Source organism: Anastrepha obliqua, chromosome 4 (assembly GCF_027943255.1).
Source record: "Anastrepha obliqua isolate idAnaObli1 chromosome 4, idAnaObli1_1.0, whole genome shotgun sequence".
NCBI classification, from domain to species: domain Eukaryota; kingdom Metazoa; phylum Arthropoda; class Insecta; order Diptera; family Tephritidae; genus Anastrepha; species Anastrepha obliqua.
In genome coordinates, this window is record NC_072895.1 from 7,977,859 (window position 1) to 7,995,918 (window position 18,060).

General features: G+C 36.4%; 1 protein-coding gene across 1 annotated transcript in view; it reads right to left on the bottom strand.

Moving 5' to 3' along the window:
- Positions 1–698: 698 nt before the first annotated feature.
- LOC129245922 (calcitonin gene-related peptide type 1 receptor) overlaps positions 699–18,060 on the bottom strand; it is an 83,943-nt gene continuing 66,581 nt past the window's right edge. Inside the window, 2 exon segments of the mRNA XM_054884366.1 lie at positions 699–2,829; positions 12,066–12,194. Of these exon segments, the coding sequence (XP_054740341.1) occupies positions 2,110–2,829; positions 12,066–12,194 (849 nt within the window). The 3' untranslated portion in view covers positions 699–2,109.

The window sequence follows — 18,060 nt, forward strand, 5'->3', positions numbered from 1 at the left end:
CCGCTTACTTAAGTGCACATAGAACCGGGAATAAAGCTAATTTCGGTTTAAAATTTTTACCACATTTTCTTGAGTAGTTATACTAAAAATTTATGCAAAAAAAAATTGATTTTTTTTTTAATTTTCATAGCGGCGTTCCCCCTTAAGGTATGCAAGTTTACATTTGCTTTACAAGTGCAGAGAAGTGCCATCAAATTTTGTTTCCGGAATGAAATTTCGGCTGCGGAAACGTTTAGAATGTTGCAGAAGGCATTTGGTGATTCGACCATGTCGCAGAAAAATGTTTATAAGTGGTACAAATACTTCAAAGAGGGTCGAGAACGTGTTGATGACTTGGAGCGCTCCGGACGACCATCGACGTCAACAGATGACCAACACGTCAAAAAAGTGAAGGAGTTAGTGCTCAAAAATCGTCGGTTGACTGTTAAAGACCTTACTGATATGATCGGAATATCAGAAGGATCTGTGAAAACCATTTTGAAAGACCATTTGGGCCCACGAAAAGTCAAATTTCGTTTGGTACCGAAAACTCTCAATTTCTTGGAAAAAAGTCGTCGCGTTGATGTGTGTGAAACAATGCTTTCAGACTATCAGGACAAGCTCAAATGCATCATTACGGGAGATGAGACTTGGATTTATGCTTACGACCCTGGAACAACCGACCAATCAAGCGAATATCGTGCTTAAGGCGAGGCCAGACCGAAAAGAGCACGTCAAAGTCGTTCAAAAATAAAGGTCATGACAGTTTTTTTCGATTTTCGTGGTATGGTGCACTATGAATTCCTTCCACCTGGCCAAACTGTTAATATGGAATATTATTTGAGCGTTATGCGTCGTTTACGTGAAGCAATTCGTCTAAAAAGACCAGAATTATGAGCCAACAACTCTTGGTTTTTGCATCACGGTAATGCACCGTCTCACACTGCACTCGTGCTTCGTGACCATTACGCCAAAAATTCCCTGCATATCGTTCCGCAACCACCGTATTCGCCTGATTTGGCTCCGTGTGACTTCTGGCTATTCCCAAAACTCAAGAGACCACTCCGGGGAACGCGTTTCGAGTCGATTGAGGAGATAAAATCTGAATCGAAGAAGGTTCTGATGGCTATACCGGAAATGGACTATTTGGCATGTTTCGGGGATTGGAAAAATCGTTGGCATAAGTGTATTTCATCGAGAGGCGGTTATTTTGAAGGGGATGAAATTGATTTACAAGAATAAATAAAGACTTTTCATTTTACAACCAAATTCACCTTACTTTTTGCCCACAGTACTTTATAGTACTTGAGTAGTACTTTACTTTTCATCAGTACTTTAGTTCCGACATTCGGCTGCCTGCTATTTTACAATGTTGCTTTTATACGTTGGATGTTTGACTTGTTGCTGCTTTTTACTTATATTTGCGAGACAATTTTACTGCTACGACTTAGAGGTTACGACTCGAAGATTAAAATTATATGTAGAAATTTAAAATAATTCGCTCTCACACTGTTTTTATTCCATTTTAATTGCAATTTTATTTTTAATCTGCCCTCATTGGAAAACCCTTTACCTTTAATACTATAATTAGTTGAAACCTAAATTAATTACTTTTTAATAGTTGCAAACTTAAATTAATTGCTTGCCTTGCAATCCAAATAATATGCACGATCTACTCATTACTTGCTGTTATCCTTTCACATTTGAGTTTGTGCGCGCAAAGAATAAATTATGTTTCACTACTCAAAAGTTCTACTAAAGTATAACTAACGAACACACTAATTCACTATTTGACTATTTTGCATTAAGGCCGCATGAATTTTCACTTCCATGCCTGCATTAACAAGCAATGCGCTTTTCAACTTATTCCAAGCAATCACACATAAGTAATCATAAATTTGTTTGCTATTAGCGCAGCTCTTAGTCCTGAGGGTGTGCTGAAATGGGTTACGTATGGACTATAAATATCTCATATCCTACAATAAATCAAACTACATATGTCCCACCATTAAACATACCATATACCACAATTGATAACCACATCGCCACCGCCAGCCACATGCCACCCCACACTTCTGCTGCTGTGGAATTTAGCGCGCGTATTTCATTTGCATCGCATTGTAGTGCTGCTTACAATGCCTCGTCGGCCATTTTGTTACCATCCAAGTGCAAATTGTTGTTGTATGTGCAAGTATTCGGATTGGTATGCACAGCTGTGGTGGTAACAAGTAAAGTGCCGCCAGCGCGACTGCTGCCTTCGATACTGCTGCCATCGAGGCTATAACTGCCGCTGCTGCTGTTTCTATTGTTGCTATTGTTGTAGTAGTTACTCGTTGTTGTTGCTGCTGCTGTTGCTGTAAATGTGGCTGTTGTTATTGTTGCATTTGTTGTTATCGTCGCCATCGCCGTCGTCGACATATTTTCAGCTGTCACTACCATTGTTCCAGTCGCACATTTCCTTTGGCTATTGCAGTTACTCGCTCTGCTAACAAATTCATCGCCTACGCCGCTGCTCCCATCACCACCACCACCACCACCCCCAGCTCCTTCTTCCATCAACGGCTGGCATATGCGCAACTGATCGACGGTCTTTCGCCGCAGAAAAGGCAACTTGCGCAATCCACCCATAACTCCCGCCGTCGTGGACGACGCGTTGGTATGCGTTCTTTGGCTGCTGGGTGCGGTGCTGTTGCTGCGCAAGCGGGCGGCTGATTTACTGCTGCCTGGACCAGAATAGCCACCACTGCCACGACCAGTGACAGCGCTAGAGGCGCGACGTGCTTTTGTCGACGACATGTCCTTTAGTCATACCTTCTCTTCGCCGGGCAGGGGCGGGCCGCATCGCACGAACTATAATCAGAAGAACTGCGATTTGAAATAATTGCGAGTTGGTTTAAGGGATTTTATTTGGATTTAGCATTAATACGAGTATTGTACTTGTTTGATTGTTTGTTTGATTGGTGGTTTGGTTTGATGGTAACGATTATGCATACAAAGAAATGTTCAAAGAAAAGAAAAGAAACGAAACACATTGGCGGGTGGATAGCAGTGTTGAAATTTTTCGTTTTTCGCTTCAAGCTGCTAATTGATAAATATTAAGAAGCCATGCGACAATAATAAAAAGCAAGCAGAATACGTTCCATAAAACAAAACTAAGCCAAAAAGTTAGTAAGTAAAAAAAAATTTTGCAGAAAGCTTTCTTACAGCTTGAAGTTTGATAATCCTAAAATATAAGTGCACTCATACCTCGATTTGCACTGTAGTTACGTTCTTGGAAAAATCGTGCAAAAACGAAGCTGTGTAAAACGAGGCACAGATTTCATACAAAGTAGATGGATATGTTCAATAAACCTTAAAATCGTGCAAATCGATCAAAAGAAGACAATTTATTTTTGAAAATTAAAACGTATCTAAACATTTAGTTCAATTTATTTTTCACTTACTAGAAGTTGATTCGGTCGGTATTCTTGTAAATTTCTTCATACTGACTGAGCGCATTTCTGTCCGAAAAATATGTTAAGGTTCATATTCTTCTTTTTCCAGACTTCGTAAGATTTATCAATGAATCCAAAAGATTTGCCGAAGAGTGACCTGACCTCAAAACAGTTTTACTGCCTTACCATCCACATAATATCTATCCTGTCTCTCTATGATTTCTACTACAATACTCTTCTGACTAAGTGCTTGGACCTGTTCCACCCACACAAACCCATCTAATCTAAGTCTATTGCCGAAATAAAAAAAACGTTTTAGATTACAGGGTTGTCAGCTTGAATGCTATGGTTACAATTCGAAACTTTACGTTTTAAAGTTACGAATGAAGTTATGTACATAAACACAGACCACCAGGACCTAGATGTTTAAGGAGCCTTTAATAAGAACAGTTTCATTTATCTGTTTTTTGATTTATTTTAGCTTGTCCAAAACTTAACTGTTTTCGAGATATTTGCTTTTGAAGGTTATTTAAAAAATTTTTTTTTGGTTTGCTTGTACGTTCTTTTTTTAACTGTTAGTTCTAGTGTTCTGGCACACTAGTTTTTAAATTAATTTACAGGGTGCGGCACTCGAAGTGTAACCTACTTCAGACCGCTCGCGCTGTTGATGCACGGGCATGTACGGGCATCAGCTGTCTGTAAGTTGGCTGAATGATAGTACAGAGTATTATTTATAAGCGCACGGAAGCATTTTGACGAGAGTGAACGCGAAAAAAGAATATCAGTAATGGATTTCAAACGTAATAACGTGGTTGCATTATATTTGGCTGGAAAGTCACAACCAGCGATTGTTTGTGAGCACCTTAAAGTAAAGAAATTTTCGTTTATCGCATCATTACAACGACACTGGTAGCATCGCGAAACGTCATGGAGGTGGTCATCAACAGACTGCAACGTCACGTGAAAAGGTCTAAATTGTGAAGAAGGGACTTGAGCGAAACCCCCGACGAAGTGCCAATCAAATGTCAAAAGAACTGAAAATATCTGACCGCAGCATTCGCCGCATACCAAAAAATTATCTCAAAGTCAAGCCTTAGAAGATCCAAAAGGAGAATGATCTCACACCAAAGCAGCAATAAGTCAAACTTGAGAGAGTTAAGGAACTACTTCGTTTGACCGTAGGTGGTCAATTTCCGAACATTGTGTTTTTGACGAGAAAATATTTCAATTGAGTAATTCGTAAACTCCCAAAACGACAGGGTTTATTTTACTGACCGTTCACACGAGAGTTTAAGTCATTGATTGACCCCCACAGGCAAATGGGCCGCTGTAAGCGCAGATGGGCGATATTATCGGGAAAGTATTCTGGAGGTTCCTTTGCGGCCATGGGCAGACACCGTTTCCATCTCACAAAGCTTAAGTGAATGAACATAACATCCACACCATTACTCTGAAATTCACCAGACGCCATCGTATGCGCGTTGAACCATTTTGGAGAACAAGGTTCGAACTAAAAGGTTCACCAGTCTCGAGATGCTGAAAAAAGCCATTGTCCACGAGTGGACCAAAATACTTGCAAGTACATTCGGGCAGCTTGCGATTTCGTTTCTGGACCGTCTCAAGGCCATAGTCAAGGCAAAAGGTGGTTATATCGAGCAAATGTAAAATTATTCTTAATTTTGTATTACTGTCACATATTTTTTACTTTGAATTGAATAGAAGTAACTTGCTAAACAAAATTTATGGACATTTTAATTCGATACACTTCGAATGCTGGACCCTGCACAAAATAATTTCCTTATAACTTTTTTAATGATGTGAAGTAGAAAACACTTGTCAAAAAACTTTATAAAGCAGCATTTATTGAGATATTGCGATCAAATAAAACGCGTACGAAAAATTCTTCATCAAATTCATGAATTGTATTGCCTGTATGCAAGGAATTTCCTTCTAAATTTCCTATGGATATTCCCATGTTACAGGTTAAAGTAGACCGATTGCTTTCAACGTAAAGATTAACATTTTCAGTGCGTTCATTGCTACGTATTGATTTTTACCTAGAATCTACTAAACCTCGTTTCAACAACGTGCGCACATTTGCCAAAATAGGCTGAACAATGAAAGAGATATTCAATGTTAAAACCACCCAAAGCCTTGTTAGCGCGCTCTGCTTACTTATATTCAGCGGCTTGAGTCGAGTTGGAAAACTATTATTTACGCAAGATAAACATAATTAAAATATTATACAAGTACGCGTACTTGCGTATGTTAAAAGTTGGTTATTATGCAACTAATATGACATGCAGAGAAAACAGTAAGGCGTACAATACATTTTGTTGCTCATACGCCATGCACTACCAAGCACCAAGTAAGCAAGGCGGAAATGTAATGTATGTGTTAGCAATTGTGCAGGTTTAGAAAAAATTAACCAAACTTCGTAAAATATTCAAACTTTTTAATGCATTAAATTCTGCTCATAGATACCGTCGTGAGATTTTATTGAAATTTTGTCAGTGTGTTTACTTAAGTCAGCAAATTAGAGTTCTGAGCATAAGATGCCCTTATGCTGGTGCAGCTACTAAATTCAGTAATAATTATAATAGTACAGAAACCATTGTTCTCCAATTATTGTCGCTTCTTGAACATCCCGAGAAGTACAATTGGATGTTCGCTAACTTTTTTGTCAGTTATAGATTGTTGCGGCGTTTGAACTGGAATGGATACTTTGCAACGGGAACTGTGCGTGATAATCGAACTACCAGGTTTTTCAATAAGTTTTGCGGTTCGATAAGAGAGTTGGCACTAGTCTATTTTTTTGTGTTGTATACTTTTCATTTCAATCTGACAGTTCAGTATTCCTTTACAAACCATTAGGTATCACCGTCTCACAGTGTTGTCGACAATGAAAAAAATGAAGTATTTTTTATTTTTGGAAGGTTTACAATTAATGGGAATTGACGAATGAATGTTGAAAGTATATAAGAACATTTCACCATTAATTAATACTATAGAAAAGTGGGTTGTTCAATTTAAATGTCCTCATACAAATCTTGAAGGCGATTCACGTCAAAGATTTCAAAAAACAGCAACACCACCAGCAATGGTCGCAAAAATACAGGAACGCGAATTGGGGAATCGTCGAGTGACTGAAAGAGATTTACTAGAAGCTCTTAGTATCTGATTGGGCAGTATAAGCAATATATTTACTGAAGTATTGGGTTTCAGAAAGCTGTGTACCGAATTGGTGCCGCACTCGCTTACAATGGAATAAAAACACATTTGAATGGGACTTTCTCAGCAACATTTAAAGCGTTTTCGAAAGGATAAAGTGAATTTTGTGCATCGGAGTGTTGAGGATGAGGTTTGGGTCTATCACCATATAAATCAAAATTATAGACTAAAGAGTAGTGTGAACCTGGATCTTCGGTTCCGAGACGAGTTCGTGTCCAAAAATCGGCCATGAAGGTGTTAGCTTTAGCTTGTTGCTATGCGAAAGGAATTTTATGTATGTATTACTTGCAAGCTGGTAAACCGGCTGAAGGAAAAATTCGAGAAAAAATACCCAGTTTGGAAAAGAAAAAATGTGTTTTTCAGCAGGACAATGTATCATATGAAGAGAGCATTTTGAGACTGGCTAAAATCCATGAATTAAATTTCGAATTTTTGGAGATATCAGATTTCAGTATTCACTAGATTTGGCCACTAGCGACGTGCATCTGTTTCCAGACTTGCAAAAACTCATTAAAAAATGAGGTCAAAGAGCTCTGGGAGCGCATTTTGGAAGCCTTCCAGATTCTCACTTCAGAGATGGACTACATAAATTGGAATCTTAATGGAACCAGTCTATTGATATTCAGAGAGACTATACTGAATAGTAAAATGTATTTAAAGTCATAGAATTGTGTTTTTCTTGTCGAACCGGAAAACTTATTGAACAACCTAGTGAGGTTCCTTTGGTGTGCCTTAGTGATATGAAGAAAAAACCGAGATGAAGCTCGTATTTAGTATTTGACGAAAATAACAAAGTACCAGTTGCACGCTGGGTTGACAATTCGGTAATTCCCGAATTCAAAAATTTTTTTTTTAATTTTTTCTATTATAAAGTGTGGTTAAATTTCAAGGGCCGATGTTGAATGTGAACCAAATCTATAAGTCCCACTTTTTTGTGCACTTCAGTCGACATTTTTCAATTTCAGACTAATTCAATTTGAAGCATGGAAAGATACACAATCAAGCAATGCGTTAAAGTTATTCAGGCTTATTATGAAGACGGGCGTTCAAATCAAAAAGCATATCGTGCACTTCGTGATTTTTTCGGTCAATTTAATCGTCCAAATGTGCGTACAATCGGAAAAATTGTGCAAAAGTTTGAGCAAACCGACTCTATAGGAGATGTGAAAACACCAGTGCATGCTCGTAGAGCTCGTACTGCAGAAAATATTGCTGCTGTTCGCGATAGTGTGGTTGAAGAGCCGTCCACCTCAACTCGTCGTCGTGCCCAACAATTGCACCTTTCACGCTCGTCGTTGATGAACATTATGCACAAAGCGCTTACAAGGTGCAATTGACTCAAGAACTAAAGCCTCTTGACCATTTCAAGCGTCATCAATGGTCAGAATGGTGCCAGGAAATGGCAACAGTGAATGACCAAATTTCGAAGAAAATCATCTTCAGTGATGAGGCACATTTTCACCTCAGTGGATTCGTCAATAAGCAGAATTGCCGCATTTGGGCGAATGATTATCCCAGAGTGATTGCCGAAAAACCAATGCACACACAAAGAATGACTGTTTGGTGCGGTTGAGCGGCATCATTGGGCCGTATTTTTTCCAAAATGAGGCCGGTCAGGCAGTTACTGTGAATAGTGTTCGCTATCGTGAGATGATAACGAACTTTTTATGGCCCGAATTGGAAGATGTGGATGTGGACGATATGTGGTTTCAACAGGACGGTGCCACTTGTCACACAGCTAACGAAACAATGGCTCTTTTGCGCGAAAAATTTGATGGTCGAATAATCTCACGTCGCGGCGATGTCAATTGGCCGCCAAGATCATGTGATTTGACACCGTTGGACTTCTTTCTTTGGAGTTATTTGAAAGAAAAGGTGTACGTTGATAAGCCAGAAACAATTCAAGAGCTAAAGGATGAGATAGTTCGGCACACTAAAGGCATAGAACCTCAATTATGCCTCAGCGTCATCGAAAATTTGGACCATCGGATGGAGGTGTGCCGCCGAGGCCGCGGCAGTCATTTGACCGATATTTTATTTCATACGTAATTCAGCCACACCAATATTATCATAATAAAGAGAAATGACTATAATTTCTTAAAGAATTGTATTTTATTCAAAATCAATATCGGCCCTTGAAACTTAATCACCCTTTATATGACTATTTTGGTTTGATGGTTTTAAATTTTATCTGTTATATATGACTATTTGGTTTATGATGATCATTTAACAGGTTGTAACAATTATGCCCAATTTTCTCAAGTATGAGCATGGCGTAGCTACTGTTAAGAGACATGATCGCAAAGCAAGAAAATGATTACTGTTGAGCACTGTTGCTTATTTACGAGTACAATCATCGCATGGATGGCGTAAACTCTCTCGATAAAACATGCATAATTATCTCAGGAAAATTCGTGGCAGGAAATGTTATATTAGTCGTTGCTAACGAATGCTTCTAAGGCAGCTATGGTTAATGCCTGGAAACTGAAAGTATTTTGTGCGAAATATGAATCACTTGGATTTACGGGTGGAAGCTGCCGAAGCTTGGGTACCTGATGTGCTTGTACTTGTAAACGGCGACTAGCCAACCGAGATGATGGACAGCAGATGGATGGTTTGAATCACATTGTGGAAACATTGGAAACTCAATTTGGATGTTAAAAGTGTCGCGCATTGCTTTATCCGAAAAACTGTTTTTCTGACCATCACAATGCAGTCGAACCCGATGCGAAAAAGATAGGATGATATTTTTGTTTTATATTACCTTTCGCTTCTTTCAATAAAATAATAAAAGGGAAGAAAAAAATATGTGAAAGTCAGTATTATCGAATATTTTATACTCGTTTCGCCGGATGGTTATTTAAGGCCCTCGCCTCATTTGAAATGGTTTCTTTAAAAGCATGCAAAACAAAAACGAAACAAGATTTTTTACTTTTGTTTTCAGTATTTTATTTTTTGATCCATTGTTAGAAAATACAAATTTGGCCATACGAGGTTTGTTTAAAAAGTTGCCAGCTTTCAAAAATGGTCTTCACATGAACAATGGACACAAATATAGCCGGTTCTACTTAACCGATTTTAATGAAATAAAATTTAAATGACATACAATCGATGTGCACTACGATCATTCGGATTGAATTCTGGATGAATCACCACTCTAACCAACCAACGATCATTCGGAAAAAAATCAATATTTTTTCGTCAATATTTTTAAAGTCAAAAAGAAAAATAGTTAAAAACGATTTTTCTTCATTGGACATCCGCCATTTTGCCAATTTTTTTTTAAGATCGATAGCGACTTTCATAATGAAGAAGAACCTTTTTGTCTTTCTGATTTCAGACACCTGTGAGTCTCGGAATCCGTGGCGCCAGTGTCATACCTTTTTTGGGATGACTATGCTTTGAAGGCTGACAACTTTTTGAACAAACTTCGTATAGCTAAAATTTTTTTTTTGTTTTTTAATAATAGATCAAAACACAAAATCTTCAAAACAAAAATAAAAAATCTTTTTTCGTTTTCGTTTTACACGTTTTTAAAGAAGCTACCAAAAACATCGTTTCAAATGAGGCGAGGCCCTTCAGGACATATTGATCCATGCTGCGTTTAGAGCATAAAAAAACAAACTGATTCTGAAATTCTAACTGCTAGCTTTCTAACTTTCAATTTTTTTACAAATTATCAAATAATGGATCTTAAGGGGACAGATACCTGTAAAATTTCGAAAAAAATGTTTGTTTTTTTTCATAAAATGTTAATATAATCTTTCACGAATATGTCAAAAAATTGTTAGAACGTAAATTTAAGTATTTGTTATATTATAAACCATCAACCGTGACGACTATATTTTTTGCATTCGAGCGCTGGGAGAGGTATAGTTACGTTGCCGACTTTAGAAGCGTTTTTCTCAAAACTATATTTTTCGAATTGGCGTACACGACAACTCGAAAAGTTACTGACCGATCTCCCTGAAATTTTGCACACATCTTTTTTTATGATATTAATTTATATGTGAGTTTACCATTCGAAAATTTTTTGAAAAAATAATTTTTTCGAAGCAAAAATAATAGAAAAATTCGCCCCAAAATTCATTTTTTTTTTAAGTATTTTATTCCGCGAATTATTATTTTTTTTTTGTTTAATTTATTTAGAAATTATGACATTAGTAAAGAAAAAAATTTTTGGTTTTTTGTATTCAGGCCACTGACGCCGATGCTACAATGCCCGCCGATTGAGAAGCCCCGCTGCGACCTTTCTGGAAGAATTGAGTGTACATCCGCCAATGATTAAAATAAAAAAAAATTGTATACTATTTTAATGTATAAATAAACTGCATGCCAGTTTTGAAAAAAATATATTGACTTCTTCATTTTAAATAATTTTAAACAAAATCAGGGAAAATATGGCCGTTAACAGGTATCTGAACCCTTAATTTTTTTTTTCATCCAAGAAAAGAGAAAAAGCGTGCGGTATTTCGTGGCACTTTATAAAACAAAACAAAAAATAAATTTCACTACATTTTCTTAACATTTAAAAAAATCTCTGAGGCAGTTGTTATAGTGTCCCAGCTATAACGATGTGAGTGGGCTCTGTTTTTGGGGTATTTAAATATCCTTTTGTCGTTGATGGGTTAATCAGAATTCTAAGAAAAAGTCACTAAAAAGCAAGTTTGAAGGAGCTCAAAAATCACATTGATTTTTCACAATTATTTTTTTTAACGGCGATATTGAGAATTTTCTCTATATACCGCATGTTCAACTTTTTTTATACGGTAGGAAATACCCAACACGTCAAAAAAAAAAAAAACAAAAAAAATTAAATCAAAACAATTTTTGAACCACTTGATATTTGCACTTTATTAAAGTGCACATCTTATAATTTAAAAGGCCATAAAACTGCATTCCGAAATTTTTTCTGAAAATTCAGAATAAAAAATGGGAAATTTTCCTAAAAATTTGTTGCTTCTTTTTTAAACTTGCAATGCAAGACCCATATCGTGGTCTAAGTGGCATCGTTGTCTCTATGTGAGATGCGGCTGCCAAACCTAATCTAAAGCTAGAAACTCGATTTATAAGATTTGCAATAAATTATATTTTTATATGAAAACTTCTACTACTATTAGAAACAAATAAATTCAAAACTTGTCTTTAAATCCCAGTGCTATAGTTATTTAATGTACTGTATGAGTATATATCAAACACAGCGAAAAATCTTTAAGATATTTACTACTTATGAAGCAAACACATAAGCTCATATGTAACTAAAAATACAAGTATATACAAAAAAGTGTTTTACATAGCAACAATAACAAGTACAAAAGCTTATTTACAAGTTTTCAAATGCATTATAAAGCTAAGTGAAAAACGCCACGCTGAAGAATTTTAGAATAAGCGAAAATGCATACAAAGCCAACAAAATCTTACCGAGACCTGAGTGGCTGTGTAGGAATTTGCACGAGCCCTATTACTGAAACAAACCATGCGCCATTTGCGTTTCACCTGGGCAATAACTTCACCGTTGAAGAAGCAGAAAAATGTGGCAACACAGAGACCCTGAAAAGACAGAAGCACACAAAAATTATTTATAGGAGGAAAATGTCAAAGTTAAAATGTATTATTAAATATGAGGGCCCTTCTTGAAAAAAATACATATATAAAAGGTGGCGCAAAATTAATCACCCATCTGAAGATTTATAATTTTTGCCAATGGCGCTGTACGCCAATCATATTTCACCCTTCTGAACTAGACAGCTGTTGTATACAAATAAGCGAGCAGTGGAGCGCTTAGAGGTCAAAATAAAGATTTCCATCACTCAAAACAAGTTTTATTTATTTTGCGAATTGTAAGGGGTTTTCTAATAAGAGGTGTTATTCCGCTAAAAGATCAACGGTTTCGTTGCTTGTGTGGCAAGTAGCGACGTCTTGTTGAAAATAAACGTTGTCCAGATTAATACCACCCAATTCCGACCAAAAAAATAGTTAATAATCTCTTGATAGCGCAACCCATTCACCGTAACTGTTGCTCCAGCTTCATTTTTAAAAAAGTAAGGTACAATGACTCCACCGCACCAAACAGTCACACGTTGAGGATAGAGAGGCTTTTCAACAATAACTCTTGGATTTTCTGAGCCCCAGATATGACAATTTTGCTTATTGACGAAGCTAGTGAGGTGAAAATGGGCCTCATGACTCAAGATGATTTTTCGATGGAATTCCGAATCATACATGGGCTGAGAAGTCCCGGGCCCAACAAAACAAACGCATTTTTTTTTGTACAAAAGTCGCTTTACTCATCAGCGCCGCTCTAAGATTTCAATACCGCTTTTGTAAAACGACTTATCTTTTGCCTGAGAAGAGGCTTCAGTTTCAGTTCTTCAGTTACTCTCCATTTGAGCGAAATTTCTTACCAACGAGCATTTTTTTAGGTTTGTGAACAGCCAGTAGTTGATGTGGAAGCAACTCCAAATTCAATTTACGGTACATTGTCTTGATGAAGCAACGTTCTTTTCTTGCGATATGCGGACGTTTCTTTGCAATATCGCTCTTCAAACACTCCAATAACCCCATATACGAGTAATATTCACTGTTGTCTGGGGTTTCCTTCTCAAGATAGTCGATGAATATTACACCATGCACATCCCAAAACACCGAGGCCATAACCTTTCCAGCCGATTATTGTACTTTCGGGTCTTTTGGACGAGGTTCACTGGTTGCTGCCCTCTCAGATGACGATCGTTTTGATTCCAGAGTGAAGGGATGAATGAATGTTTTGTCCTTTGACACATATCGACGCGAAAATTGCGGTTTATTATTTTTCAACATGGCCAAATACTGCATAGAATCAGCAACACCTTCTTATTTTTGGTCTACAGTGAGCAAACGCCCACTTTTATATCTTCGTGGTTACGTTCTTTTGATATGTTTCCGATGGCAGCTAACTCACGCAACTTCACTTTTCGATCATTCAATATGACTTTGTAGACTTTTTTTTAAATATTTTTGATGTTTTTTGGTGTTACCGCTTCATTTGGACGTCCACTGCGTTGTGCATCATCGTTCTCTCTCCGACCAATTTTGAGGATAGCAAACCATTGTTAAGAAAAACATTTTTCAAATGCGGTCGCCCCTCGCCAGGCAATGGCAAAACACCGAGTGTATTTCTGCCATGAAAAAGCTCCTCATAAAAAATATCAGCCGTTCGGGGTCGGCTTAAAACTGTAGGTCCCTCCATTTGTGGAACACCATCAAGACACACGGCACAAATATGAGGAGGAGCTCACCCAAAAAAGGGTGTATGCGCCAATTATATATATATTATATATTATATATTATATATTATATATTATATATTATATATTATGTATTATATATTATATATTATATATTATATATTATATATTATATATATATATAATCCATTATTTTACTGTTGTTTCTGATAGACACTTTTAAAGTCATTGCTTCGCTCGTATGGTATTTTTTCCTATCCTATCAAGAAGCGATGTAAAATTAAAACACGAAAATCTTTTTGATCCATTGTTTGTGCGAACTAATGAACAGAATATCATGAAATTTTAACAGCTGTCGTTTTAAGGTCAATAGCACCTAGAAAATGGGGCGAAAGCAATAAAACTAGTGCCATCTATGTGTTAGAGCCCGGACTTTTCAGCCCATATGTTGAAAGATAATTGTCAGTAGAGAAACATGAACTACAAGTAATTCAAGGCTAAACAAAAATTTCATGGAGAACTCGCGGAGCTCCATAAAATGTGTGTGAAAATATTTTGCCGGTGTTATAAACCAATTTCAATTTCTATTATAATAGAAGTATCGGGTGTTTTTTAAGAGCTTGAGAACTTGAGGATAATACAAATGCAAATATTGTTGGAATGCATTTTTTATTCCAACCTGGTAGATAATTTCATGACATTTATTTTTAGGCTTTGGTATCTGGCATATGTCCGTCGCGGCTACGAGCTATATAGTCCATTCGAACACTCTCATAAATCGTTTATTAAGCACGCTGTATGGCAGGTTGCACTGTGTTGTTGGAACCAAAAGTCGGCGATGTTTATATAACACCCAAACACCCAAAACAAAAGGGTGCATGTCGTCGTGTTTTAGCTGATTAATTTGTGGAAACAGAAATTCAGTCAGCATGGCTCGATAGCAGTCGCGAGCTATCGTAGCGGCAGCTTCTTCCTTATTTCGAAAGAAATAAGGACCTATGATGCCGCCGGTCTTTTATAAACTTCGATTTATTTTTTCTAAGCATATTTCCCCAACTTGGTGGCATTAACTGATTCACGATGCCTTGCCAAACCTTAGTGGACAGAAATGACAACACAGTTTGCCATTCTCAGCTCTCAAGAAATAGTTATCGATATCGATACAGTTCATGCAGCCAAAATAGCAACTGATATTATATCCAATGTTTTGGATTCAGAGGTCGTTTGACGATAGGGGGATGCCCATATATTGGGCAGAATTGACTGATTTAAAATAAATCTCCCTCCTAGCCAGCTCCTTCGCTATTAAATGTTTCGGAATGAATTTATTTGTAACTATCACAACTTCCTTTATTGGAAATTCCACTGAAAATTTAATTTTTCATCTTTTGCTATTAAAATCCTTAAGTCTCCAATATTAAATGCACAAAAGTAGAAAATACTTTGCTTGCACGAGCAGCAACTTTCTCTTCTCGCTACATTTCGAATACAGCAGTAAATTCTTAAGTTATCAAAAGCAAAGCAGCTAAAATTATTCCGTACACATCATTAATTTCGATGCATTTTCAAAGCGCGCATTTTATATTTCTAGATTTTATTTTTAGCAGCATTTCGTAACATTTTAAGAAGTGCCCTTGCTGTACGCACATCGCTATTCATGTATGTAAGTATGTATATAGATATGTAGATGTGTGCATAAAGTATATTTGAAATGCGCTTATTTCGCATTTCAATGATGTTAAGAGCGACAAAGACGAAAGTAAAAGAAAACTTCTATTCGGGCGCAGCTCCTGGTGGAAAGCGAATGCGCTTGACCCAGTTTGTGCGTAAAGGAGCGACAGTGGAAGAAGAATTAGAAACACTGGAAACAAAAAAAAAAAAATGTGTTTAAATAAATGTTTGATGCTTATGAATACTTTCTGCTTCTTTTATAAGAGACCGTCTCCAGCTCTTAGTTGGGTGCTTTATTTTGGGTGCGAAATTATACAGTTTTGTGCGAGGATATGCTTAGGACCTGAATTCTAGGTAGCACTAGTTAAATACGTGCATACATACATACATATACATATATACATATGTATATATACAAAAAATATCTATGAAATATTAGTTCACAATTTTTTCAATAAATTATACCTTTCTCATCAATATTCAACCTGACTAACCCACAGCACAAAATTTCAATTGAATAAATAGAATTCTTATTTTTTTCAAAATTACGAGACTTCAAGCACGGCTCCATTTACTGAGTTTTATACTGATAAGCCTGCATTAATAAAAATGAGCATGCGATTCTAGCATCTTTCGATTTTTTCAACAATCCTCAAGGTTTCCAACTATTTGGCATGGCGCTGCTGCGACATAAAAATTTGGTAAACACAAAGCTCTAATTTTTCCAAAAAATAAAAATAAGTACTCAAGCGCAAGCCTTGAAGCAAAATAACTGTTATCTCTGTGTCTTAAATAAAAGACTTAAAAAACAAAGCCATCACTTTAAAAGAGAAACGCAACTTGCAAGTTTGCCTGCTTCGTGCGAAAACAAAAACCAAGAAGAAGATATAGAAAAACTAAACTACTGCTTTGTAACTTTTTTCTTGTTTTTGTCACAGTGATGTCTTTCACGTAGTTAAATGACTGTGAAATCTCACAGTCACAGATACGCGTGTCAAGTAGTTTTCTGTTTCCTTCCTTGAATTTCGCAAGCAGTTGCAATGACTACTGGAAAACTTAAAGCACTCTGCTAAGTGCATATCTGTCTGACTGAAAAAGATTGATGCACCAATTTTCTATGATTTCATCCCCAAACACACTCCGAAATCATTTCCTAATCGTTTCGCAGACAGAAAAACATTAAAGACATTATTTATATTTTTCGCGGAATAAATAAATAAAAAATATAAAATTAAATGGAAGAAAACATTAATCCTCTTGGCTACAATATAAAAATATATGCTTAAATCTTAATTATATTTTCCTAGTGGAATAAAAGAAAAGGCTGAAGAGGCGCTAAAACATCGTTTCATAATTTTTTGCAACTTCAATAGGTTTGCAACCCTTAGGTTACTCCACTGAAACTAAAAAAAACCTACTTTATTTGAAAAATATTGATGTTCGTAGTTATGGCGACAAAGAGTGTTGACATGAGACTATGCATAAAGTAGGTACACAAAATATACATTCGTTATGTTAGTTCTTTGGAATTTTCAGCCACATATTGGCTGCAAAAAAAAAAAATAATAATAATAAAAAAAAAAAAAAATATTAAAAAAAAGTTAAAAAAAAATATAAAAAAGAAATTAAATAAAAAATTAAAAAAATTGTAAGGGGCATTGTCGAGCCACATCGCATACTGAACCCGGTTTAAAGAAACAAGTCTATAAATGAAAGTTGTTTACTGAGAAAATTGAAAGCATAGATTAAACTAGAAAATATCATAAAACCAGAAAATTAAATGTTTGGAGGTCTTGTTGGTGTTGCTGTTGAAATACAGGGTGGGCCAAATAAGATCCACGAATGTTGAGCACAAATAAATTTTACAATAATCATTTATTTGGATTAATTGTTTTTATACATTGATTATATTTTATGGAAATTATATATGAAATATTACATCAGACAAATATCCACCATTTTTCTCGACATAAAGATTGGCTCTTTTTAACGCGATTTCCATTACACCACATAATGTTTCTGGTTGAAAGCTCAGTATTTCGTCTCGAATATTTTGCTTCAGCTGTCTAATAGTCTCTGGTTTATTAAAATACACTTTGTCTTTTAAATATCCCCATAAAAAGAAGTCGGGCCTCAGTCAAATATGGCGAGCGAGGTGGCCAAGGGAAATCTGAGTTTTTGGAAATCATACGTTCGCCAAAAATTTCACGCAGCAGGTCTATAGTTTGCCTAGCAGTATACGCAGTTGCTCCGTCTGGTTGAAACCACAAATTAGGATACTGCTCCGCCATTGGCCGCAAAAAGTTTTCAATCAATCTTCTGTAAGAAGCTCCTCAAATCGATTCCGGCGTTTCATCCTCATTTTCGAAGAAATATGGACCGATAACTCTAGTGGCCATAAACCGCACTCAACAATACATTTAGATGGGTGCAACTGATGTTGGTGTGTTGCCCTTGGATTTTCAGAGCACCACAATCTACAGTTTTTTTCTAATCATGAAGGCTGTGCGAGCTGATCT